This window comes from Canis lupus, chromosome 10 (genome assembly GCF_003254725.2).
Source record: "Canis lupus dingo isolate Sandy chromosome 10, ASM325472v2, whole genome shotgun sequence".
Lineage (NCBI taxonomy): Eukaryota > Metazoa > Chordata > Mammalia > Carnivora > Canidae > Canis > Canis lupus.
The window spans coordinates 41,814,575-41,841,694 of NC_064252.1; the positions used below are offsets into that span (position 1 = coordinate 41,814,575).

Consider the following 27,120-nt stretch of genomic DNA (forward strand, 5'->3'; position numbering starts at 1 on the left):
AAATGGAATTACAGGATGTGGGAGTTACTATTTGGAAATGACCTTGACGTCGCCTTTTAAAACTTGATAGTGTGTGACTGCGTTGGTACCTCAATACTGCTTTAATTCACATCTCTATTACCAAAACAGATCGTTTTTCCATGGTTCTGTTATGTGTGTTTCTTCCACAAATTCCCTATTTGGGTTCCCCCATGCATGAGGGTTATGATGCCTTTGATGCCTTTCCTTAAACCCTGAATTACTCTATACGTTGTCATTATTAATTCCTTGGACTCGCCTAACATAATTTCCTTTACGTTTTGCCTTCATTCTTTTGTTACGCAGCAATTGTAACACAATCAAGCCTGTCCACTTATACTCTGGCGATTCTTTTATTGGTTGTGAACGCAAGAAAATTCATTCTACTGTCATCTATTCTACAAACATTCATTAAATGTTCAGTGTATAGCAGGCATGATTCCAGGTACTAGGGATATAGCTAGCCGTGACCAAAATAACATCTCTGCCCTCATGCAATTCCCGTGGGGAAAACTGAAAATAAACAAGTAAATATGTAATGGAAGCTGTGGTGGTGATAAGATCTATAATAACACAAAGCAGAGGGAGAAACAGAGAGGGATGGAAAGAGGTGCTATTCAGACGTGCCTCTGGGAAGGTTACTTAAACAAAGACTTGAATTCAAGTGAAAGAGTGAGTCATGCAAATTTTTCTGCAATCTGATTTTTTAAATTGAATTTATTAAGTTAACTGGGATTTGGGGGGAGGGGGATGGGTATATGCCATAAAAGAGGCTCCGGTTAATTTTTTTCCAATGTGTATGCAATTATCCCAATACCTTTCCATCCTCCTTATTTTCAGGAGCTTTGTTAGAAAGTTGAGTCTATTTCTCAGTTCACTAAAATGTCCTAACATGTATTTTTCTCATAGTCTATTCTATATTAACTGCTATTTGGGGGCTCATCCTTTTGAAAAAATTCACCAATTCTTGCTGATGCTCCTTCTTCGACATTTCTAAATCACTCCTTCCCGTCTCAAAATGAAATTCCATCTTCCCAAAAAAGGCAACCTACGTCTTAACTATCTCTGTATCTGGAACACCTTCCACGGAGCACAGCCAAAATTGATTTTTATTACATTTGTGTTAAATGAAGAACAAATGAATTATAAAACTTATTTCGATGTTTTTGACTCCTGCTCAGGCCTAGGGGCACCTCACTCTTCTCAACAGGTCACACAAGTGGCCGCAAGCCACTCTGCCACCCACAAGGCACACTTGCTCCTGTCCTTCAGTTTCAGAATAAACGTCACATTCACACTTCAGTCCTTTACCATAAACACAGCAGCTCGTTAAACCAACTGACGGAGACCAGAGTCCTCGCCAAGGCCAAGTCACTTCCATTAAACAGGGTATCACTTGTATTTGAATTCTTTTATTTCATTTTCCTTGGGTACGAGTGGGAAATCTTAGTGGCCGGTCTTGAACATGGTCCAACTGTATGCCTTTCCGCTTCTGTGTTTACACCGTCTATGCATCCATATTATTCCCACCAAAACCAAGATGACCAGGGAGAGGGGGGCCAGCACCATCCCCCAGGAGAACGAGGCAGCTGTAGGAAGAACAGAGCCACATCATGCACGGAAGGAACATTCTCCCGCTGCCAAACGGGACGGTGCAGTGCAGGTTAACAGAGCAGACAGGAACTGGAGTTTGTTTTCTCTAATAATTGTACACTTTTCAGAAAACACGTCCCTCATGTCAGATGATGGATATTTGAGAAGGGCATCTGCGGCATCAGGGAAACAAGCAAGGTAGGACAAAAATCCCCGGGAGAGAAAGAGCACGGCAGGGGGCGAGGCTGTTCTACCCCCGAACAGTGTGCAATAAGGTGTTAGTTACCCGTTTAGGTCTCAACTAGCCAACCGGGACGTGCCCAACGCCCAGCGTGCCCTCTTCCAACGAGCGTGCATGTCAGGAGGATTACATAAAGTGACACAGGACGAGATGACAAACTGAATAAAGGAGCTTTAGGTGTCAAGATGATTGCTTGGACCCAGTGACTTTATATTCTACCACTTGGCATCTTAGTGTCACAAAAGTGCAGAAAGAGTACGAATGAAGACGCAACAATCACACACCAGAACATGAGTGTTCTTGGACTCGTTGATAACGAGGCCAGAGTTCACGTTTTAAAGCTTCTATTTCTCATCATCTGTCTGGGCCTCTTGGAATCAACCCAATCTCAGTGTATTTCCCCAGATGCTTCTTCTACCTTAAAATCCCCCAAGGTTTAGAAATGCATCAAACTTGGCGCACTTGGGTGGCTCAGTTGGTTAAGCAGCTGCCTTTGGCTCAGGTCATGATCCCAGGGTCTTGGGATTGAGTCCCGCATCGGGCTCCCTGCTCAGCAGGGAACCTGCCTCTCCCTCTCCCTTGAACCCTTCCCTGTGCTCTCTCTCTCTCTCTCTCAAATGAATACATAAGAAAACTCTTAAAAAAAAGGGGGGGGAAGAAAGAAAAAGAAATGTATCGAGCTTTAATTTTCTGCGCAGCCATCCAGATGCACCTCTCAAAGCTGGTGACAGGCTTTCAGCTGTGCCCTCTGCCATGAATCACGGTCAACCCAGCAATGGACGTGCAGGGAGATGGCTCATGTCATTGAAATGTTTGAAGGTTCTCAGCTTTGGGCCCGGACAAACCACAGGTTCCTTTGAGTCAAAATCTGAACCCTGGGAGTGGATTCTGGTTTTTCTGAGATGCTTCCTTTCCAAGTCTGCACAGCTACTGACTCTTTCATGGAAATGATCCCTTTCATTGTATATAAATCCTAGCACAATGGTTCACAAACCTGAATGTGAGAGGAGCCTGTGTGTCGTCTCTGGCCTTACCCTGGGAGAATCTGGGTAGACCTGGGGTGAGCCCAGAGCTCTGTGTTTTCAACTAGTGGCTCAAGTGGGTGATGCTGGCGGTGCTCAGACCACAACTGGAGAAAAGTGGTCTGTGTTGTCATGCTTGCCCCGAGGCTTAAACAAATCCTCAGTGTATCAATTACAAGTACGTCTGCAGTTGCCTTCCCAGCAAACACAGGGAATGTGGAGCAATTTGATTGCTACAGGCTGCCCAGAAGGCATAATTGAGACTGCAGCTGGAGATCACTTTTTGGCTGGTGCCTCGGTTTCCTCTCTGGCTGTCAACAGTCTCTGCGTTACCTGCGTTTCCCTTCCCGCTTGGTACTTAACACTGGGAAGAAGTCAATGTGGTCAAACTGATAGCACGAGTTTCTCTTTTCTCCTTTTTAAAATGTCCTTAAATGGGCACTGGGCTGATCTGATTAGTCAATCAAGGACTTTGCCTTAAAGCTGCCCTGAGCCCTGTGAATGTCCCAGTCCCCAGCTCTTGGAGAAGGGAGTTCCTCAATTTGGGGATAAAGAGTGCCTCACCATCCTGGAAGTGTCATGAAAAAACAGCTGATCCTGCTGAGCCAAGGGCAGAACCACACAAAGACACAGGGGTTTTTTGTTTATCTTTTTTCCAAAAGTCAACTTGCTGTTTAAATTTTTATTTGAACAGGGATCCCTGGGTGGCGCAGCGGTTTGGCGCCTGCCTTTGGCCCAGGGCGCGATCCTGGAGACCCGGGATCGAATCCCACATCGGGCTTCCGGTGCATGGAGCCTGCTTCTCCCTCTGCCTGTGTCTCTGCCTCTCTCTCTCTCTCTCTGTGACTATCATGAATAAATAAATAAAAAATCTTTAAAAAAAAAAAATTTTTATTTGAACATAATCTCCCAAAGCTGGCCCCCAACCTACAAAAAATAAATCATAAAAAATGAGAGATCTGCTTTGGGGGCTCCACTAACAGGAAACAGGGGTCTTCCTACGTAATCACCTAGAGAGCTAGCAGCTTTGTCTAGCACCCACAGAACACTGACTGTGCTGGTTTCCCCTTTAATGGTCCCAAAACACATACCTTCCTTGACTGTGGCATGGAGCATCTGAAAACTCAGTGTGTTTCGGACAAAGCATTTAAAATCCGTGTTCAAATCCTCTCTTATGACTGGATCAAAAATCAGTGGCACTTCGATGTAGTTCTCATTGTTTTCTGAGTATTCCCTGAGTGAGAAAACACGTACTTAAACACGACATATCAAATGCAAGCCCAGAGATATCCAAACATTCTCAATGGGAAGGACCCGCTGTGCTTAAATAGGTCTCAGGATTCATAAAGTCAGGAAAACTTGCCGTGATATTTGCTCCCTATTTGGGAGACTTTCTAAGCCTGTGCCTGAACATGGGGGTGACACTGAAGATGTGGGCCCCTGTAACAGGACATTTGTCACAAGGAGCCAGTTTCGTTTGGATAATGGAAAAATTCTTTTTTTTTTTTTTTAATGGCCATTGATGAACAGAGAGGCAGTGGTGGGAAAAGAATGTCTGCCTTGAGGAAACTTGACTGTAAGGCCAATAAATTATTTGCATACTGAGGAGGAGGGAGTTTCCAGGAATCCTGGCCTCCACCATGTTTCCGCCTCTCATCTCCCTTGCCAGCTGTCATTCTGGAAACAAGTTCAGAGTGAAGGACCGCAGACAAGGCCGGGCCAGGGAATGGCTCTAGCCAGCATTACTGCTATTTGTAATGTGATCATAATCCGAAGATGCTTCACTGCCATCCAGGAGCATGAATAAAAATGTCACTGATGTGGATCTGCTAGAACTATTTTTTTAATCCTTGAGGGAAAACTAGACCCCTTTAAGCGAGTGGATGGTATGAGTAAGCTGACATGGGACATGTTAGTGATGCCAAGCTTTTCCCAACAAGGACTTTGCAGGCAGGCAGTTGTGCTAACCACATATAATTCTGATCCACTAGACTGCACCCAGAAACTTGCACAAAAATCAGCAAGCGGAAGTTCAGGCTAATTCATAGTACTGGAACTGTAATCTTTAAAATACTCGATAATTTGCAACATTGAATGGTCTCCCTTGCTCAAACACAAATGGTTCACATTTGCAAGATCTGATTACTCTACATTCGGAGTGAGAAAACATTTTCCAGAGATGAATGCTTATGAGAACAGAATTCTTCCTTTCTTTTAATATTAACCTTCCTCAGTGCCCTTGGCCGGCCTCGGATACTGTGGCTATTTTTCAGACTCTTTTGAAGGGTTTGCAAAAATGTCTGATGCTCAGGTTGCAGGGATCGAAGTGGAAATGTATTAACTCCAAAGTATTTTTTTTTTTAACTGCAAAAATCAGGAAACAAATGTTTAATGAAACAGCTAGAAAATGCAACATCAATGCCAAGTAGTAGATTACCACTCAGCTCCTAAAGGAAATTTGATCCTCAAGAACAACTGGTAATACTTAGCAAAACTCAATTTTTAAAATTCTAAAAATCTGGGGTGCATAGCTGGCTCAGTTGGTTAAGTGTGTGACCTGATTTCAGCTGGGCTCATGATCTCAGGGTTGTGGGATGGAGCCCCACGCTTGGCTCTACACTCAGCGTGGAGTCTGCTTGAGATTCTCTCTCTCTCCATCTCCCTCTGCCCCTCTCCCCATTTGTACACACTTTCTCTCTCTCTCTCTCTCTAAAATGAATAAATAAATCTTAAAAAAAATTTAAAATTCTAGAAATCCAAGAGTTTAGAATCAAAAAAATTATTTTAACTATAGTGCCTGTGTCACATGAGTAGGTTTGGTATGACACGGTCTCTAAAAGGAAGAGTGAAGCCCTCAGAAGTCCCATAAGATGCTTCTCAGCAGACAAAGATCTTCACCCACTTACTGGCGCTGCCCCTGGGCCACACGGCCACCCTGGTAGGCGTTCTCAATTTTGGTGTTGTTGGCCATCCACCAGAGCATGGTGGTCGACTGTGTCCCAGCTCCCAGAAACACCTTACATGGGATTGTCAGTCTTGACCCTGTGTACAGCAAGACACCACACATCAAATGTCAGAACCCAGCCAGGGAACAGGGGTCACACAAATTCATGTGTCCACCAGCAAAACTTCCCCATTTTCTCAAACACCTCTCACCAGACAATTCTTTCCTTAGGAGGGAACCTAGGTCCCTGAAACAATTCAATTCAGATAGAACACTAGTATTTATCAAGTGTCTCCAGTTCCCTCTTGTCTTCTCAAGAGGTGAAAACCCCAGGGGGGGCAAATGGCTTCCTCAAAGCCACTCAGCTCCTACAAGGCCTTCTATTCATAGATGCCTTCTCCCACACTGTATTCTAGGTACCTCAAAAAGTCAGATTAACATTTGGATTCTTTCTCTCTGCCCATTGCTGGTCTCAGCCCTCATGTTCCCCCCAGGAACTCCCCAATCCCACATCCTGTTCATTTGGGATTAACTCTTTCAAAAGTCACTGTATTGGGGCACCTGGGTGGCTCAGTGGTTGAGCATATGCCTATGGCTCAGGTCATGATCCTGGAGTCCTGGGATGGGGTCCCAAATCAGGCTCCCCTTGCAGAGCCTGCTTCTCCCTCTGCCTGTGTCTCTGCCTCTCTCTGTGTCTCTCATGAATAAATAAATAAAATCTTTTTTAAAAAGTCACTGTCTTTTATATGAATGGTGCCTTCTACAGTTGTTTGGTGTGATGGTACTGGGCCCTCCTTCTCACTCACTCTAAGTTATATATATATATAGATTTTAATTGCCAAAGGGGAGGAAAGAAAAAAAATGAACAAATCCTTCCCGTTTGTTTCTTCCTCATGGGTGATAAACCTCCCTGTGGTGTTTTAATGTACGTAGCTTCACTTCAGACTTGAAATGCTAGCTCTTCTCCCTCCTTCACCACCTCTTACAACCTTCAAGATTTCTTGGCCAAAAGTGATCCATTAAATCTGGCCCCATGTGATTTTGCCACGCACATGAGTCCATTCAAAACAACGGAGTAGAGAACCCAGCTGACTGGGATTCCAAGTGCTAGAACCCAGTCAGCACCGACCACGTCTCCACTCCCCCAGGTTTCCAGGTGGTTGTTCCAAGGGCTTAGGCAGCCATCAGGAGCTGCAACTCATAGGCCAGGCAGCAGTCCCAGGGTTTGCACAAAAGTTCCCCTTTTCGGGGATCCCTGGGTGGCTCAGCGGTTTAGTGCCTGCCTTTGGCCCAGAGCACAATCCTGGAGTCCCGGGATCGAGTCCCGCATCAGGCTCCCAGCATGGAGCCTGCTTCTCCCTCTGCCTGTCCCTCTGTCTGCATCTCTGCCTCTCTCTCTCTCTCATAAATAAATAAATAAATAAATAAATAAATAAATAAATAAAATCTTAAAAAAAAAAAAAGCTCCCCTTCTCTATGGTCACTAACTAAAATTTAAAATATAAGCCCAACACCGAACAGAAGAGAGAGCTGGATAGGTGGATGGGAAGGAATGAGGGAGGGAGGGTAGGAGGGGTGGAGGGAAGGTGGAAGGATAAGGCCTTCAAAACCATTATATGAAAACAAACACCAAAATGGTACAGGCTTCATGAACACACGGGCCTATCGGGACCCCAGCCTGACTTGCGTGTGGCTTCTGACCTTCAGTGAGCCACAGGGATGCCCTGAGCAGCTTTTCCTTCTGGGAAATGGGAGAAATGGGGCCTCCTGCAGGGTCGATGTTGGCACTAAGTGGCATCCTGTAAGACATAGTGACAGGCAACTGGGAAGAAAGCGCTGGTAGGGACAAGCCAGGCCACAGGCATAACGGGGTGAAAAATGGAAAACCCTGTCGGTCACTCTCTTTATCCAACCTGACCAGCTGACCAGCTATCTTGGCAACAAGAACTGTCTCGTGGGGCCAGCACTGGTAGAGTCGGCCTCACTTCACAGATGGACTCTTAAGGAAATGCTATGCATCAGCTGAGTTTTTGTAAAGTGAATTTTTAAAATATACTGCAGATGCTGGCTACACGAGAAGATCATGCTGCTAACCCTCTCACACAGTTGATAACTACCACCAGAACGTTCAGATTTTTACATTTCGATTTTTGTAGGGGGCTTTCACGTAACAAAGGATACCTATTTCCACACAATGCCATGTCTAACATCTGACAGAAGGAAATGTTCCCTCGAATCTGCTATTTCTGCCTCTCACACCGGGGTTCCAGGGTCCACCCAGGCATGCTGCACACCAAATGGGCAGGTGTAGTCAGCGGGCACAAGGGGCTGGGACCCCGGGCTTTGGGGTCTCACAGGGTGGCAGTTCTTGTAGGCCTTACCCAGTGAAGCCAATATGGTCTGGTGGGGGGAGATAATCACAGGAATTGTCTCCTCTTCTTTTTCTGAGAAAGATATGAAGGAAGAGATCCAATGAGGAAAGCTTTTGTTTCAAGCTGAGATTCAAGTTCCATTGTTTAGCTAATTAACAAAGTTATCCTCCCCAGGCCGGCCAGCCATTGTAAGATTCGACCTTTGTCTGGCAAAGGAAACAGGCTCTCCACAAAATTGAGCATCTTTGGCCAATGCCTTTCCCAGAAGAGATATTACTGGAAGAGGCCACAGCTAAATACACATTCCACTAACAGATGTTCTTTGCTCTGTGAAAAATAATTAACCATTCCCTTCCCTGGCTTCCTGAATGAATTCTTAATAGTAATGTTCTCAATGCACAAGATAGGCTTTACCCCAACATCTATTTGCCCTAAAATCTCTCCTTCCTTTCCATTCCTGCTTCCCCAAGTCCGTGCCACCAAATACTGCAGAGTCACTTCAAAAACAAACAGAGACACAGGAATGTGGGAACCACCTGTTTATCCTGCTAATCCCACACTGAGTGATAAAGAGCATAACCCAGCATTGGCTACTGTGTCTTGTTAACTGAGGACATAAACCCTTCGGGAGGCAGACAGAGGTACACCTCTGAATAGGAACCCAGCTCCCCCAAGAGGCAGGCCTCCCAACAGCTTGAAGAAAGTAGGCACCTGAACTGGAGCAAAAAGCATGGCTAGGAGTGGGCCAAGGGCTGGCCATCTCCACACCTGCGCGCTCCATCCTTACGTCTTCCCTGCAGAGCATTTTGAAATCCTAACCTGAGTAAGCATTAGGCAGCAGAGGAACAGATGGCTTCTGGACCAAGACCAGGAGCCTCCCTACAATGGCCCTCACCCCCCCAACACTCGCAACCACATGGCTGCCACCAAGGCTGGGACAACAGAGGCAAGGAAACAGCCTAAGAGGCTAAATACCTCTGTGTTTCTCAAACCTGAGGGTGCAATCAGTATCACGGGGCACAGCAGGTAGGGGGGCGATTGCTGTGCTCCCCACACCGTACCCCTGTTTCTAACCCAGTAGGTCTCGGCTGGAGACAGATTTTGCAAGTCTACTGAGCACCCCGGTGCTGGGCCACTCTTGGAGGAGCCCTGAGAAACAGTGTGATCACAAGCCCCTGTAACATGTGGTTTGGTCGCCCCCTGGCGGTCCTGTGCAGTATCACATGAACAGGATAATTCTGAGCTCCTTCAAAGCCACAGGAAGGCTCGATGATTCTCCTGGGGGGGGGGGACAAGGAGTTGCTACGAATGAATCCTCACAAGACTGTGTAATCTAGAGATTTCCGTTCATGAGAGACACGATTTTCCCTGTGTAAAATTGAATATCCGGATTTCTGGAAAAAAAAAGTTAATCTTCTCCCTTCATAGACCAACTATTTAACCTTAACGTATTTCCAAAGCCTTCTGAAATGCCCTAAAGGACTCCAATTGTGTATTCAGTATATAAAATAAGGAAAAGCAGTGGACTCCCTAGGGCAGATTCCAGGACTCAAATACTTTGATGTTCCTTGCACTAAGCTTGATGTCCAGCTTGTAGGCGGTAAGTGCTAAACCATTTTAATTACTCATCAACACTGTTCACGTTATTTTCCAGTAGAACTCATGAGAGCACTCACTATTTGAAATTCTGGTTTCAAGGGCCACGTGCCTTAGGGAAATCCAAGAAAGGGGAATTTCCACTGAATCTGCCAATGCATAGCCTTCTGACTGAAAAATCCAATAAAATCCTAGTGTCCTAGAATTATACACAAAGTTATGGCAACCATGTTCTGATGGCTGGCTCTGGAGGTGCAACCTTCCAAAGGGGGCTTTTCAGAGGGACCTTCAGAGTGAACCATTGTTTGGCCCCGTCTGCTGGTGTGTTTTAGCCACACGTGGAACTCTACCAACTACCCAGTGATGCACCTTTCATCATAAAAACACCCCACTTTCTATCTTTCAGAGCTTCACAACATGTCTTATTAGCCTGCTGCTTTAAGAGAATTGATAGGTCTGTTTTCCTATCATACCAAAGACATTCAAGGAATTCCATGTGAACCCTAATTTGTTCTTTGCATGTGTATTATTGACAGGGTGGAGAGGTAGGTACCTCAGCAGCAAGTACTCACTGTTGACACGTAGTTCAATATTCCTGGACACGTTGTACAGCATGCCTTCGTGGGTGAATGTCACGGCACAGCTGTAATAACCCGCATCCTCCACAGATACATTATGTATGAGTAAGCGAGAGGTTCCCTTCACATTTAGAAACTTCTCGTTGTCTTGATCCAAAAGGACAGAATCCTTAAAGGAAAATATTTTTCAAAGTTATGCTATATACTAATTTATATCTCAAAAGCTATATAATAACATCTGTATTGTCAATGTTTTTTTTTTTTGTTTTTGTTTTTGTTTGTTTTTGTTTTTTTTGTATTGTCAATGTTGACTATGCGAGCCAAGAATTGCCCTGGTATTTACTTGGCAAACATACTTTGGACATAACACTAACTGTAATTTTTTTTTAAGATTTTATTTATTTATTCATGAGAGACACAAAGAGAGAAGCAGAGACACAAGCAGAGAGAGAAACAGGCTCCATGCAGGGAGCCCGATGTGGGACTCGATCCCAGGATCCCAGGTTCACACCCTGAGCCAAAGGCAGAAGCTCAACAGCTGAGCCACCCAGGCATCCCACTAACTGTATTTTTTAATAGAGGGAATTTAACATGTAAAATGAAATTGTAGGATTTGTTTAACCACAATGTTTACAGCACATCTGTGTGAGAACAACAGGGGAAAAAAGAAACTATCTCTTAGTTGATAAAGTAGGCCATTAACACCCTGGGCAACATGGAGGGAAGAGTAGTAGTATGTAGTCAGGATGACCTGAAAACTAACATTCAGAAGAAATGAAGAAATGATGTTGCAGTAATGACTTTAAAAATCATTTCAATTTTAGGAGCCAGTAAATGATGGAAAAAAATTTGTAAGAAAAAAATAAGTGTGAGAAACCAGGGCACAGTTTCCATATGGACAAAAAATTCTGTGGGCTCTGCACTACAGAACCCTGAAGAGCAGGCCTCCAATAACAGAAAACATTGAATGGGACTCAGGAAAACATCCCACTGAGCACAAAGTGTTCTTTCAAAACCACGATGATCAAAAGCTTGTGGTAGTCAAACATAACCTCGAGTCATCTCAAAATCTTGCTCTGAATACGAGCACACACATAACTAGAATAGTCTGTCAGCTAGTGGCTCATAAAGTATTATTTTACAATATATTTAATTTAAAAGAGAGAGTTGATTGTTCCTAATATGAGTCCCCAAACATGAAAAAAGCCAAATGGGGTTCAGCACCCCAGTTCTCCCAAGGCCCCAAGTCCCCAAGGCTCCCCCACATGGCAGTCGTATGTGCAACCTGGCCTCCCGTGCTGGAGTTCTGGCTTCACCATCTACCAAATGTGTGACCTTGGGCAAGTGCCTTACATTTCTGTCTCTCCATTTTCTAATCTGTAAAATGGAGATATTAACAATCCCTATTTTGTTAGATTATTTGCCAGGGAATCTAGAACAGAATTATACATAGTACATAATCAGTTATGATTAACGTTGATACGGTGTATATATAGCTCATAGCCATATCAGTCAACTGGTTGACCTTTTCTTGATTAAAGAATTAATTTCTATCAAAATTTAAACAAATAGCTGTACTTTTCAGTATCAATCTATGGTCTGTCTATATCAGGAGTCAGTACATTTTTCCTATAAAGCACCAGACAATAAGTACTTCAGGCCTACAGTCCATATGGCCTCTGTCCTCCGGTAAGTTTGAAGAGCTACTCAACTCAGCCCTTGCAGTATGAGACCACAGAAACAGCGTGGCCACATCCCAGTAAAACTATATTTATGGACACAGAAATTTGAATTTTATATCTTTTTCACATATCATTAAATCCTAGTCTTTTTTAAAGATTTATTTATTTTAGAGAGAGGGAGAGAGACAGAACACGTGCATACTCAGGGACAGGGGCAGAGGGAGATAACTTTGAAGCAGACTAGCCCCATGTGGGCTTAACCCTGAGATCATGACTTGGGCCAAAACCAAGAGTCAGACACTCAACCAACTGAGCCACCCTGATGCCCCTCTTTCAATTTTTTTTAATCATTTAAAAAAGTGAAAACTATCCTGAGCCGTCAGGCAGGTGGCAGGTCAATTTGGCCACTGGTTATAGCTAAAGTTTGCCCATACCTGGTCTACACAAATGATGTACAATAGTATTTATTCAACCAGATAAGAAAACAAACTGTTTACATTTACTCCTTTAATCCAAAAACTCTATTATCATGTGCTTTAAAAAAGCTTCATTAATATGTGTACACAGTTGTTAATGAAATCAATAGTCCTCTCTACATTTCTACAAATGACAGCGTAAAAACCTATTTTCTTCAGCTGTCACTTACTCTGCATTCATTTTGCATTCTGGCTTCTCAAAGTTCTACTCTGAAGACCCTTACTCAAACCACACAAAGATGAACAGAACACATTAATCACACCCCCTTTTAAAATAACTAGTTGGAAAAAAAACCCAAAAGTATAAAAGTGAATGTGTTGTCTTGAGAATAGGTATTTTATATCTTTCCTGTGGTTAGTAAGACACATTTTAATCAAAGTGTCAATTTTTTTTTTAATCAAAGTGTCAATTTTTAAAGATGTACCTTATACCACTGAATCTTCATGTCCATTTTGTTATGGGTAAATTCACTCAGATCAGGACAAACTAAGAACCCAGAGGTTGACAAGGTTAAAATTTGCGGGTACGATATGAAAGGCAGGGAAGCTTCTGTCTTCTCGAAAACCCTGAGCTCCACGGACATTTCATCACAGTAAGAGGCATTTCTGAAGTCAAGGGGAAAAAGCATAATAAGTAAAGGCAAAATAACGGTAAAGCTAAATGAAATTGAGACTAATTTCCCAAATCCCATTAAATTCTGTGTTCTGCATTTTCTTGATTAGTATTGCAACGCTTCTCTTCCTGAACTTTTTGAATCCTTAAGAGACAAAAAAGGTATCACATTATAACTACTCTAAAGAAATGATGACACGGTCTGCATTTTTCCCCAAGGACTCCCTGCAAGCCTGATTTCAATGCCATCGAGGGCCACTAAGAGATCCCCAAGTACCCTTCAAATGGGCCTGAACACTTCCAGGTTCTAGGAAGTCCCTGAGCCCAGCTCCAACATGCTTCAGCTTCCTGGCACAGGATACCATATCCGAAAGGAGGGTTGTTTCCTAAGAGCCACTGTTTACATGGGAAGAAAATTCCCTTTACTTCTCTTGAAAATCATCTATCAACTGAAGTCAAATCTCAGAAAACCGTCAAGAACTTTGTGGAAGATATCTAAAGTATTGTTGCAATACTGCACGGGGGAAATGAACTTGGCAAGTTTGTTTTTAATTTGGGTGTTTTTTTTGGCTGGCCTAAGTCTAATCTCAATATTATAACTGCAGCAAGACCTTAGAACTGGGGAAAGGGCAGAGGCAAACATGGATAGAAATGTGGCAAAAAATAGAGAAAAACATAAAAATATAGTGATCTCAGCTAAGTTCCTGGCTACATAAGAAACAGGACATCTACAGAGACCCTGAGAATGTGCTGTATAAGGAGGGGAGTGAAGGGAAGGGAACCTGCACAGCAAAAGGTAGAAGTCTATATATCTAAGGAAGGAACAAAATATGAAAAATGGATATGACAAAAGGAACTGATAAAAGCTTGCCCTTGAAATTAAAAAGAATTAATTCAAAGATAAAATCCAATATCTATATTATATTTCTTGTCTGGTTAAAAAAAGGAAAAAGATGAACATTTTATGCACAAAGAAATGCAGAAAATTAACCATCACCTTGAAAAATACATAATCTCACTGTAAGTCAAAGAGCTTCACATGAGGACTGTCTAAAGGACAGTACACACTTGAAAATCATCATCCCAGCAGCTGGAAGAAGTGCATGCCAGGCCCTGTGTTGGATGCTCTACATGTGTTATTTTATTCATTCTCCAACCCTAAGCAGTAGGAATCATCATTTTTCGATGAGGAAAATTAGGCATACAGAAATTAAGTCATTTCCTAAGGCTGTAGAGCTACTAAGAGGTCAAACCAAGGTTAGAAGGCCAGTAAAGCTCCGGGAAAACCCGTAAATTAGGGCAATATCTCCGGAAACCAAACTTACTACACATATCGAGAGTTACAAACCTATTCACGTTTTCGATCTGGTAATTCCCCATGGGCAAGACAGTCCATGAAAATAACTCAAAAGAATGATGAGGGGGGTATAATTTAATCACCACTCACATTCTCCAAATAGTGTGGCATCCCCACAGCAAAGGATGGTGATCATTAGTGCTGTTCACCAAGTATGTCCAGTTTCCCTATCCTGAGCATACAATTGAATTACACATCGTAGCCCCACTGTGGGTGGGTGCAATTATATGACTCTTTCTAGTCAATGAGATGTATGTGTGTCACTTCCACACCAAAGTTTTAAAAGCCATCCAAGATACTCTAGAGCAAGTCTCCTTCCAGTATGGCACCAACAACATTTGAGATAATGGCGGCTCCTTCAGTTTTGGACCCTGATTGGCCGCCAACACATCATGGGCTTGTAGTCTTGCTGCATGTATGATAAATAAGCCTTTGTGGTTTTAAGTCACTGAGATTTGGGAGCTGTTTGATTTAGTTGCATAACTTGCCCACCCTGGTTGACAGAAAGAAAGGCTAAGTGGTTTCTAGATCAAAAGATTATACAAAAATCACAAGAACAGGGCTGTTTCCTGGCCTATGACTGTAAATGACAAAGAGTATTATGGCAACGACTTGGCAAGTCTCATTCCACTGGAACTCCAATTTTAGACCTGGAATAGAGTTCTAGAGATCAGCCAGGTAGACTCTGTCACATGCTAAGAAAGTTTGACCCACACTGGGATTTCTGCTGCCCTCTCAATCTCAGATTTCTTCATTTCTATAAGAATAGAAAACAAATGGATGCCTGGGTGGCTCAGTCAGTTGAGTCTAACTCTTCATTTCGCTCAGGTCATGATCTCAGGGTCATGAGATGGAGCCCTTCCTTGGGCTTCATGCTCAGCAGCAAGTATGTTCAAGATTCTTTCTCTCCTTCTGCCCCTCCCCTCTAAAATAAATAAATCTTTTTTAAAAAAGAAAATAAGGGTATTAGGTACAATTTTTTTTTATTTTTTTAAGATTATTTATTTGAGAGAGCGAGAGAGAATGAACAGAAAAGGGTAGAAGGAGAGAGAATCTCAAGCAGACTCCACATTGAGCATGGAGTCCAACAGGGGCTCAATCTCACAACCCTGAGATCACAACCTGAGCAGAAATCCAGAGTAGAACACTTAGCCAACTGTGCCACCCAGGGGCACCTGTATAGTTAATTAAATCAAATATAAAAACAAACTTTAAATGAACAGGACTCAGCTCATATCTCCTTGATTTTTGCATATTATCACTTCAGTACTCAATACATCTTGCCTTTGGGAAAGAAAAGGCATTCCTATGTATATATGCACCATCTTCTATGGTGCTCCCCATAACTAGATGCTTCACATGCTGCAATTCCACAAGACTCTCCCAACAAATCCCTCTACAGAGGAGAAAGCTGAAACCCATAAATACCAAATCACAAGACAAAGGTTCTACCAGCTAGAAAATGAGAGGGCTAGGATTCATGCTCACACAATTCTAATTCCCAATTCCATTCTTTTTCTACCACACTATGAAGTTTCCTGGTAGCACTCTGCAGGAAAACACATTGGCATTTTCTACACTAGAAAGAAAGAAAAACCATCCATTTATAGCTATTGTAAAATCAGACATCCACATTTCCCTGATACAGAAATAAGAGACTTGTCTATTTCCTAGGCAGGGTTCACTGACAATCAGAGTTCATTGATTGAACACACACACACACACACACACACCCCATCTGGGACTGGGGCTGATGTTGTTTGAAATTCTCCCATTCTCCAGTAATTCCTTTGTGCTATAAATGTGCTTTCTTTGATTCTCTTCCTAAGTGAAAATAATCACAGGTACAGTGTCTCCTAAATCAAACAGATGGAGAGAGATCCTAAAGCTGGCTGATAAAAGGAGTGGGAAGGACACAGGGGAGAAGACTGTTCCCAACCAATATGCTCTGGTCCTTTCAGGAGAACTTAGCAAGGAAATGTTTAAGAGCACCAAAACTAACCACCCTTACAACTTCCTTCTGCATGAAGCAGCAAGCTTTTCCAAGACCATTCAATGAGGAATGGTCTTTTCAATCAAAGGTGTCAGGAAAAGTGGATAGCCACTTGCAAGAGAATGAAGTTGGGACCATTACCCTCTATATGTATATACCCATATATATATACATATACATATATATATATGTATATGTATATATATTAACTTTAACTCAAAATGGATTAAAGACCTAAACATAAAAGCTAAAACTCGAAAGACTATTAGATTAAAACATGAGGCAAAATATCTAATGATGTATTAGATATAGCAATGATTCTTTGGATAGGACATCAAAGCACAGGCCACCAAAGAAAAAATAAATAAGTGAACTTTATCAAAATTAAAAACCTTTGCACATCAAAGGACATTATCAAAAGAGTAAAATGGCAACCTGTGGCATGGGAGAAAATAGTTGTAAATCATATCTGGAAAGCAATCAGTATATAAAGAATTCCTACAATTCAGAAATAATTCGATTAAAGAATGGGTAAGGAAGTCACACACACACACACACACACACACACACACACACACTGGAATATGACTCAGCCATAAAAAAGAGTGAGATCTTTTACAATGACATGAATGGATAAATCTAGAGGGTATTATACTAAGTGAAACAAGTCAATTAGAGAAAAACAAAAACCATATGATTTCACTCACAGTTGGAATTTAAGAAATAAAACAGAGAACAAACAAAGAAAAAAAGAGACAAAGAAACAAAAAGATTCTTAAACACAAAGAACAAACTGGTGGTTGCCAGAGGGGAGGTGGGAGAAATAGAGGAAGGGGATTAAGATTGTACTCAGGGATGAGAACTGAGATGTATATAGAACTATCGAATCATTATACTATGTACCTGAAACTAACATAACACTGCATGTTAATTATCCTACAATTTTTAAAAGAAATTAAAAAGATTAAGACAAAAAAATAAAAATTAAAAATTAAAAATAGACAAAGGACTTGAATAGACATTTAGCCATAAAAAGGCATGGAAAGATGCTCAGCATAACTAATCATTAGGGAAATGCAAATCAAAACCATAATAATATATCACTTCATGCTCATTAGCGTGGCTATTATCCCTCTCCATGAAAAACCCAGAAAATAGTAAGTGTTGGTGAAGATACGGAGAAACTGGAACCCATGTACATTGCTGATGAGGATGTAAAATGGAACAGCCACTGTGCCAAACGTTATGATGGTTCCTCAAAAAATTGAACATAGAATTACCTTATGATCCACCAATCTCTCCTGGGTTTATACCAAAAAGAATTAAGAGCAGAGACTCAGATAGATCCTTGTACACCTATGTTCAGAGCAGCATTACTCACAACAGCCAAAAGGCAGAGATTGTCCATTGACAAATAAATGGATAACCAAAATGCGGTCTGTTTATGCAATGGAATATTATTCAGCCTTAAAAAGGAAAGAAACGCTTTTTCAAAGATTTTATTTATTCATGAGAGACACAGAGAGAGAGGCAAAGACACAGGCAGAAGGAGAAGCAGGCTCCCTGTGGGGACCCCAATGCAGGACTCAATCCCAGGACCTTAGGATCATGACCCAAGCCGAAGGCAGGCGCTCAGTCAACCATTGAGCCACCCAGGCACCCCAAGGAAGGAAATTCTGATACACACCACAATATGCATGACCCTTAAAGACACTGTGCTCAGCCAGTCCCAAAAGGACAAATACTGTCTGACTCCACTCCAATGAGGTATTTAGAGCAGTCAAATTTGCAGAGACAGAAAGCAGATGGGGGCTGCCAGGACCTGGCGGCAGGGGGGATGAGGGGTTTGTGGTTTAATGGGCACAGAGCTATGGTGTGAGAGGATGAAGAGTTCTGGAGATGGACGGTGGTAACAGTTGCACAGCAACGTGAATGGCTTAATGCCCTAAATTGCACATTTTCAGAAAAAGGGATAAAATGGTATCTTATATTATGCATATGTTACCACAATTTTTTTTTTCGAAAAAAGCAACAGGACAAAGAGGAAGGGGGTCACACCCCACATCAGGAGCTGTGGGTTCGCATCTCCACACCCACTGCCTAGGAGCCCTTGTAAGTGAGATTGGCCCCCTCACACGCACAATAAGCAGTTGGATGAACTCATTCCTAAAGCCTCATTCAGTTGTTCTACATTGATATCTTCTGTCCACGTGGACACAGACATGAACAAAATGCATCAAGTCCCTGTCATCCTGGAGTTGACATTCTAATGGTTTAGACAAATGTTAACTAGGTAAACACACGGTGTGTCAGGTGAACAAAATTACCAGCAGGGGAAAGAGAGAGCGTGTCAAGAGTCCTGTTTCAGGTAAGGTGGCCAGGGAAGTCCTCTCCAAAGAGGTGACATTTGAGCAAAGGCTTAAATGAAGAGAGAGAAAGAGCCCCAGAGGCATCTGGGGAAGGCTCTCCGGTAGGACGTATTCAGGTAAGGTGAAGAGCACAAAAGGTAGATCCTCACCTCTACACTGGACTTTGAAATCCAGGGCATCACTAAAGAACTGTGTAGAAGCCCCTTCTGGAAGGAGATCCTCTCCCTACCCTAGTCCCCAGGGTGGCGGGGGCTTACCTGGCAGTGCAGATGTAGGTGCCAGAGTCCTCCTGCAAGGCTGGCAAGATCCAGAGAGCACCATCCTGGACCCACATTCTCGTCTCTTCTTTCCCTGGGACCATTCTAGCAGAATCGTTTTTACGCCACGCCAGGCTGGTGTGGGGGCTGACGGATGTCCACAACCAGGGCTGAACCTGGGGGCACCTCAGGACCACAGGCTCCCCTTCCACCCTGAAGTCAGTTTTGAAATACTTGCCACGAAACTGGCAGTTTTCTGCAGCCCCTAAAGGACAGGGAGACCACAGTCAAGGCTTTGAGGCCTAAACCTCTTCGATGGGCGCATCTGAAGAAGCCACGTGCCCCTAACAAGTGGCCTATATCCTGGGGACCCCATTAACCCCTCCTGTTATCATGATTTCAAAACTCTCAAAAACAACTTTAGGGCTTCTATCAATTCCAATTTAAATTTTGTGGGAAAAGTTAAATCCGGTTCACGTGGTGACAAAAAAAAATGATTCAAAAGTTTGGTTGTATTTTTTTACTTGTTGACCATTAACATTAAAAGTAGATCTCGGGCAGCCCAAGTGGCTCAGGAGTTTAGCGCCGCCTTCAGCCCAGGGCGTGATCCTGGAGACCCGGGTTCGAGTCCCACATCGGGCTCCCTGCGTGGAGCCTGCTTCTCCCTCTGCCTGTGTCTCTGCCTCTCTCTGTGTCTCTCATGAATAAATAAATAAAATCTTTTTAAAAAAATAAATAAATAAATAAAAGTAGATTTTGACTGAGTTCAAATAGAAAAAGAGCTTAGTTGTGACAGTACATGTGGTTAAAATCCAGAAGCACCGCTTCCTTGGCCCACTCTTGGGCAGGAATGATTGATGCCCAGAACAAGCACCGTGCAATGGAGGAGATGGGCAGGAGGAAGGCTCTGTCCCACCTCGTTTTTCAAAAACAGCAAACTTCACGGATAAATGACTGCTCTCCCCAGAGACGCTGCAGGCAAGCCCTCTTCAGCTGAAGGACTCAGTTCTTACCTGGGTGTTCCTCAGGCTGAATGGTGAAGGCTGAAACACCCATTATCAACATGTACAAGATAAACATTGTTTCTGGCAACTTCCGGAGGACACGGGAGATGGAGATCTCAGATCCAGCACTCTGTAGCCTATAGGAGGAGACAGAGGGGTCAGCAGGAGCCACACACAGCCAGAGAGTGAACTCCTTGAAGATGGTCCAGCAGCAGGTTCTGGAGGCTTCTCCTGGTGTTAGAAACCTATTTGCCCAGATTTTTTGGACAAGAAAATGCAGAAGTTTTGGAGTTTCTCCAAGAATAGCTATATTCACTGAGCACACCTAATACCAAATCCCCAGAGCACTTACAAGGTGTCTTGGAATAGATTTTCCATATCCTCAGTGTCTCTCTCTCCCGAAGTGTGTCTTAATGTTCCCTGCCCCACAGGAGAATGCCTCAGCCACGGCCACTGCTCAGGTTCTGTCCTCCTTCAGGTCTTTACTCAAGCATCACTGTGGTGAGGTCTTCCCCTGACCTTCCTGTGTAAAACTGCACCACCCTTCTGCCTCCATGCTCCACATTTTCCTTTCCTGCTGTATTGCTCTCTGTGGCATACATCATCCACGGTGTCTCCTCCCTCTGGAATGTCAGCTCATGGGCTCAAAGATCCTACTTTATTTTATTTACAAGCTATAGCCCTAACTTCTATTTGTTGAATGAATGAGTGAATTAATCACTAGAAGTCAAAAGGTCCTCATATTTTACTTGTTGGTGAACTTTTTCCTATTGTCTTTATGGATCAGCTCTTACTTTACATACCACTCCGACATACACGGATGGGTTAGATATACCACCAACTACCTGGTCTAGAGTATCCTGGGGGAAAAGTGAAATAAGGTCCAAATAGTGAATAACTTACACAAGCTCATGAAACACTCCTCCCCATATGCCTCCCCGAGACCGGAGCACCAGACACTTCTGTACCTCCCTGCAATTCTCACACTGTATCGTTATTACCTGTTGTGTTGGCTCACCATTGCCACAACAGTACTGCCAACAATCCACCTCAAAACTGAAATGCGTGAAACAATCGCCAGGCAATCACACCAATGGTGTAAAAGGATTCTGGCTCACAAGTCTGTGGATCAGATGGGGTTGGCTAACCTAGATCGCCCTGGGTTAGGCTTGGCTCCACCCTTTGGGTGGGATCTAAGTCAGCTCCATGTGTCCCTCATCCTCCTTGGACCTACGACTTCCTAGGAGATGATCTTCTGTGATGGCAAAAACACAAGCAATGTGGGCAAGGGCACTCAAGGCCTTGCTCAGAACTAGCTGACGCTTGTCTGCCCCACATTCTATTGGCCTTAACTAGTCACGTGGCCAAAGGTGCCACCAGTGTGGCCTACCACACCTGTTTCTTGTCTGGCTCCCCATGGGTGGGGACAGCCTTGAGAACAGAGGCTTGGTCTTATTCATAGCCCTCAAGGCCTGCAAGATACCCAGTCCCAGAAAGTACCAGGGAATATTTATGATCAGAAACCTAGCAGAGAGTTTAAAGAGATGAGTGAATGCAGATTTAAAAAAAAAAAAAAATTGCTTACCACCACTCCTACCCCATTTCCTTAAAGCTTAACTTGTTCCCTGTTCTAGAACATATATCATTCTGAATGTCTCACAGTAAACCCAGATGGCCCTTAAGTGGCCAGGGCAGGGCTGGCAAACCAAGGAAATAACCGTTGCACGCTAGAAACCCTCTCTCATCAGAAGGCGTGCACTCAGAGTTGCAGTCTGAACTCCTCCTCTAGTGATGAGGAGCCAGGACCTGAGATTTTCCCCTTAGCGGGGTATCTGCCCAGGGCTGTTTCCCCTAAACTCTTCCCACTCCTGCATCATCCTAACCTTTACATGTTTCTGAAACACAAACATTTCCTGTCATTTTAACCACTAACCCCAGCCTCAGGTTAATCAGGCCACCTGGTTAGCATAAAGGTCACATCAACATTGGCGAAGCAGCTTTGGGCTCCACACACACATTAGCTTCTCGCCTCCCCAAGCGTACCAGTCCCAGCCAGACTCACTGGTTCTCTAGAAAGGATATGAAAGAAGTTGGAATCAATCACACATGTGTAACCAATACCACATATCCAAATACGTGAATGAAGTTAAAGCTAGTGACACAAGGATGGGTGTAATAGTGACAGCTACTGAGCTGAATCCTGAGCATCTATTCTCTCATTTTACCCCTGTGATGGGAATATCATGCCACTTTGGCAGATCATATAATAGATGAGGGAGGTTATGTAGCTTGACTAAAATCTTACAGCTAGGAAGCAGGAATTGAAGTTCAAACCCAAGACTACTGATTCCGTAGCCCTTACTCTTCAAAAATCGAGTCTCCATGACGGATGCTGTTAAGTGTCCTCTAATATCTGTCCTCCCAGCTTCGCCAATTATAGGACCCGACTCAGGGAGACCCATCACTGGCCCACACAAAGACTATATTTCCCATCCTCCCTTGCTACCAGAAGCTGCCACGTGACAGAATTTAGGCCAATAAAATGTAAGTGGAAATGTGGGGTCCTCCTGGGAAGTCGACTTCAAAGTCTCCTCCAATGGCTTCCGAGTCTCCCCAGGTCTTCCTTCCTGCTGGCTCAGTAGGGGTGTGGTGGTGGGTTGTAGCCACCATGTTGGGCCACAAGGCGCAGACCAGTTGCTGACAGGGCTGGGACAGCAGGACAGGAGCATGAGACCCTGGTGGCTCCACTTCGTGGAGCTGCTCTCCCACCCTAAACTATCTTTTCCTTTTCTTTTCTTTTCTTTTTTTTTCTTTTCTTTTCTTTTTTCTTTCTTCTTCTTTTTTTTTTAACATGTTTAGGCTTCCTGCCATGCACAGCCAAACCTAATCCCAATATGCAAACTTTCCAAAGTTTATAAAAAGGACCCTAAGGGAAGGAGCGACCAGATAGGGCTGTCACTAGTCCTCTTTCTGTTACTCGACAGTTTCAAACAGTTTCTGCAGATTGACATTAAAAGTCATTTCAAGGGCAGCCCAGGTGGCTCAGCAGTTTAGCGCCACCTTGGGCCCAGGGCCTGATCCTGGAGACACGGGATCGAGTCCCCCACATTGGGCTCCCTGCGTGGAGCCTGCTTCTCCCTCTGCCTGTGTCTCTGCCTCTCTCTCTCTCTCTCCTGTGTCTCATGAATAAATAAATAAAATCCTAAAAAAAAAAAAAAAAGTCACTTCAACTTAAAGGCAGGAGGAACTGAGTAGCCTCCTTTAGGATGACCGCACTCCTCTACCCCCAAGACAGGTGCAGACTTAGCCTTGAATTCTGTGGTTTGTAACCAAGCTTAGCATTACTTTTATAGCACAGAGTCAGGCTGTGTCCATCCAGGAGCAGTTGTGAGCTGAGGATTCACAGAGCTATGGAGCAGGAAGGGTCCTAGAGAAATCTAGTCCACTCACTTTCTCTTTCAGGTGTTGAAAGCACCTGGAAACCCTCTTCTCAAAATCACACATGTGGTCAGGGTGAGAAGTAGAGATGTTTCAACAAGGACCCCATTCCAGTGGAACGAAATCCTACAATCTTGTCCTCCTCAAGCAAAGGCTATTCCCCAGCTGCCCCACTTGTCCCCCCTCCAACCCCACCCTTTGGGGACCTCTTCAGCCAAGGGAATTGTGTTGGTTTCCTTCTGAGGACTTGGGCAAAACAACTGCTTTACTGTGACCTCTTCAGGAAGTGGCTTCAGGCAATTAAATCACAAACACATAGTAGTGATCATTTTCAATAATCAAAACCTCAGGAAAAGGCTGGAATCAAAATCGCTGGAGTGTGGGAAACAGTAAGTCTCTGGCAGGCCCAAAGGAAAAAGAATTCGTTCTGCAGAGGTTTGCAGCAAAACATTCCTCTCCTGCCCTACTTTCTTTCAATGTGTCTTTAAATGACAGACAATTTGACATTTCTGCTTCAATCTAAGTTGACCTTCTTACTGGCAGAAAGAAATTTTAAAGGCTGCTGGTTCCAAGAATTTGACTGATAATTTTTTGGGGGGAAAGGGGTCACACAACCATACTATACCCAATGTCCAAAAACAGAAGAAAGAGATGAAAAACATGGCCAGACAAAAGAAAATGACCAACAATGTGTGAAGAGTTCAAGGAAGGAAAAAGAATACAGTAAGTGGAAAGAACTAGTGGCACCACACTGAGTCCAGCTCCACAGGGTCAGCCTCCTGGTCGCGGACGGTACACACAGCCTACGAGTATGTAGCTGTTTGCTTCACCTTTTCATTTAATTTTGAAAAGTTTCAATGGACTAAAAAGGTGAAAGAATGGTATTACACCAGCATGTATTTCACTTACATTCATCAATTATTAATATTTGGCTTTATTTCCTTTCTCTCTGTCTCTCTCCATGTATATAATATGTGCACACACACATATATATACATATACATATTTTTCCCCTGAACACAGAAAAGTTGCAAACATCCTCAAACTTCACCCCAAAAGCTTTTTTTCAGTATTTTTTAAGTTTAAATTCAATTTGCCAGGGATACCTGCTGTGGCGCAGCACTTGAGCATTTGCCTTTGGCTCAAGGCGTGATCCCAGTATCCAGGATCAAGTCCCACATTGGGCTCCCTGCATGGAGCCTACTTCTCTTCCTCTGCCTATATCTCTGCTTCTCTGTGTGTGTTTCTCTCATAAATAAATAAATAAAATCTTAAAAATAAATAAATAAATAAATTCAATTTACCAACATATAGTATAACCCCTGTGCTCATCCCCTCAAGTGCCCTCCTCAGTGCCTGTCACCCAGTCATCACCCCTAAAGACTTTAGAATGCATGTAGGAATACATTTTTTAGCAGACTAAGAAGAAATTACAAGTAAATGATAGCTCCAGAGATAAATCTTCAGGCATTTGAAATGATTCATCTCACTCTATAGTACATTTTAATATATCTCTGAATTCAGTGAGAAGATTAAACTTATCTTTAAGTTGTTCCCAGACGTTTTTAGGCAACTGTCCATCTATGAGTCAGGAGGTACAGTCATCCAAAAAAGCAAAACAAAGGTGACAGATCTTGAATATTAATGAAGCCAAATAGTTATCAGGCCCAACGCATACCATTTAGTCACTCCAGTTTGTAAAATAAATTCCCAAAAACCGACACATGTTGTGGCAGGCATGTGGTACAAAATCTTTTGTCACCCATGGGAAAACAAATATTTGCATCAAAGTTAAGCTTGGAAATTTTTTAAAATTCAAGGCAGAAGTAAAATAAGAAGTATTTTTTAACTAAATCTCTGGAAAACACAGAATGTGAAGAGTTTGGGGAATAAGGAAAAATAAATAGATAGATAGATAGATAGATAGATAGATAGATAGATAGATAGATAGATGATAGAGAAGTCTAAATTTCTCTGCCTCTAGTTTCAGAGGCAGAGAAATATACCTGGTTTGAGGCATTTTTTTTTTGAAAGCATACTGGCTCAAAGCAAATGGGTTGGCCACAGATTATTTTTGGTTCCACAGAAAAGAGAGAAGCTAGTTTCCCCACCACACACATACACACCCCAGAATTGAGGGAATTCAGTGCAGCAGGGTGGGACTATCTCTGGTCTGCATGGCCAAGTCAAAATGAGAACACCTCAATGGCTTTGGCCTTGGTGGGGCCTAGAGAGACAGAATTGTTTCCTGGAAGCCATACCCCTGGAAGACCCATCTTTGGGCCACAATGAACTGAATCTCAAAGGGAAAACCTAGAGAAGCTAAGACTTGACTCCACTAAGGGCTACAATGCTATTTCACTCTCTGCCAACAGGTATCTCCCTAAAAGCACCCTTTTGCTGTCAAACCTTTTGGCCAACTTCTGCCCCAGTAAATCAACCCAACTCATCTCCTCACTCATTTGAATCCTCTGTTCGTGTTTTGCATTCCCAGTAAGGGTGAACCATTCAGAGCCCCCAACAGGCTGGACCATCAACCAAAGACATTTCATTCACCTTCTTCCTGAATCAGGCCCTCTCACAGGCTAGCTCCTGACAAGACCACTCCTCTAGCTCAGAATAATTGCCATTCTCCTGCAAAATGACTGATATGGCAGCTCCATCCATGACGCCCTCAGCACCCACAGTATGAATCCACTAGGCTTCAAATTCTCTCACCCTGCTATTTTTAGAAGAGGAATTTTTTGCTCTAGGCAATTCTAGAAGGTAAAACTGATGAGTCTGGCAGACTGCATCATCCCCATTATAAACAGGAAGCAATGGAAATAGATTCAGATTTGTTAAGTAATTTACCCAAGGCCACAGAGCTAATGCAATGATGGAGTGGAATGCAAACATGAGTCAACACAATCTTCAGCCTTGGTACTCATTCTCTGCTTTGTAGAAGCACCAGAACCTGGAGCTAGAGGGGGCTCCAGAAGCCATTATGCTTAGCAGCCCACCCTAACAGTCTTCCCAGACCCAACATCCTCCATAGGTAGCCAAGTTTACCCCATTAGATGGACACTTCCAGTCTTGGGAAGTACACTTGATCAGATACCTCTGACAGTTCAAAAGGCAAATTTGCCTTCCCCTAAGCTCCATTCATTGGTCAGATTCCACCCTAGGAGGCAGCTCAGAAGTCTATCTGCATCTCAAAGTAGTCCTGAAAGTTAGGGAGTCTATACAGGAGAACACTGTGGACAACACATGGTCTTGAGAGTCTGATAGAACAAGTGTGAGTCCTGCCTTCCTGGTATGCCAGCTGGATGGTTTGGTGCCAGGGGGTAGATCATACTGCTTCTGAGAGGCTCAGCTTACTAATCTGCGAAATGCCTGTAGCCTGGCATGTTGCGCAGAAGGGGCAGATGGCGGGATCCCTGGATGGCTCAGCGGTTTAGTGCCTGCCTTCCACCCAGGGCATGATACTGGAGTCCCTGGATCGAGTCCCACATCAGGCTCCCTGTGTGGAACCTGCTTCTCTCTCTGCCTGTCTCTCTCTCTCTCTCTCTCTCTCTCTCTCTCGGT

At 43.4% G+C, this 27,120-nt stretch overlaps 1 protein-coding gene across 3 annotated transcripts in view; it reads right to left on the minus strand.

The window, feature by feature from the left end:
- Window positions 1–717: 717 nt before the first annotated feature.
- Window positions 718–27,120, minus strand: part of IL1R2 (interleukin 1 receptor type 2) — a 36,271-nt gene continuing 9,868 nt past the window's right edge. The window contains exons 1-9 of one of the 3 annotated variants that reach the window (XM_035696217.2): window positions 20,468–20,681; window positions 20,125–20,252; window positions 19,112–19,376; window positions 12,948–13,128; window positions 10,359–10,533; window positions 8,200–8,262; window positions 5,781–5,916; window positions 3,966–4,108; window positions 718–1,607 (exon numbers count right to left, since the gene is read on the minus strand). In XM_035696217.2, coding sequence (XP_035552110.1) covers window positions 1,465–1,607; window positions 3,966–4,108; window positions 5,781–5,916; window positions 8,200–8,262; window positions 10,359–10,533; window positions 12,948–13,128; window positions 19,112–19,376; window positions 20,125–20,252; window positions 20,468–20,493 — 1,260 coding nt within the window. In that variant the 5' untranslated portion in view covers window positions 20,494–20,681 and the 3' untranslated portion in view covers window positions 718–1,464. Of the gene's footprint in view, window positions 1,608–3,965; window positions 4,109–5,780; window positions 5,917–8,199; window positions 8,263–10,339; window positions 10,534–12,947; window positions 13,129–19,111; window positions 19,377–20,124; window positions 20,253–20,467; window positions 20,693–27,120 lie in introns of those variants that run through there. The other 2 variants (XM_025463571.3, XM_035696218.2) reach the window with 2 other exon arrangements.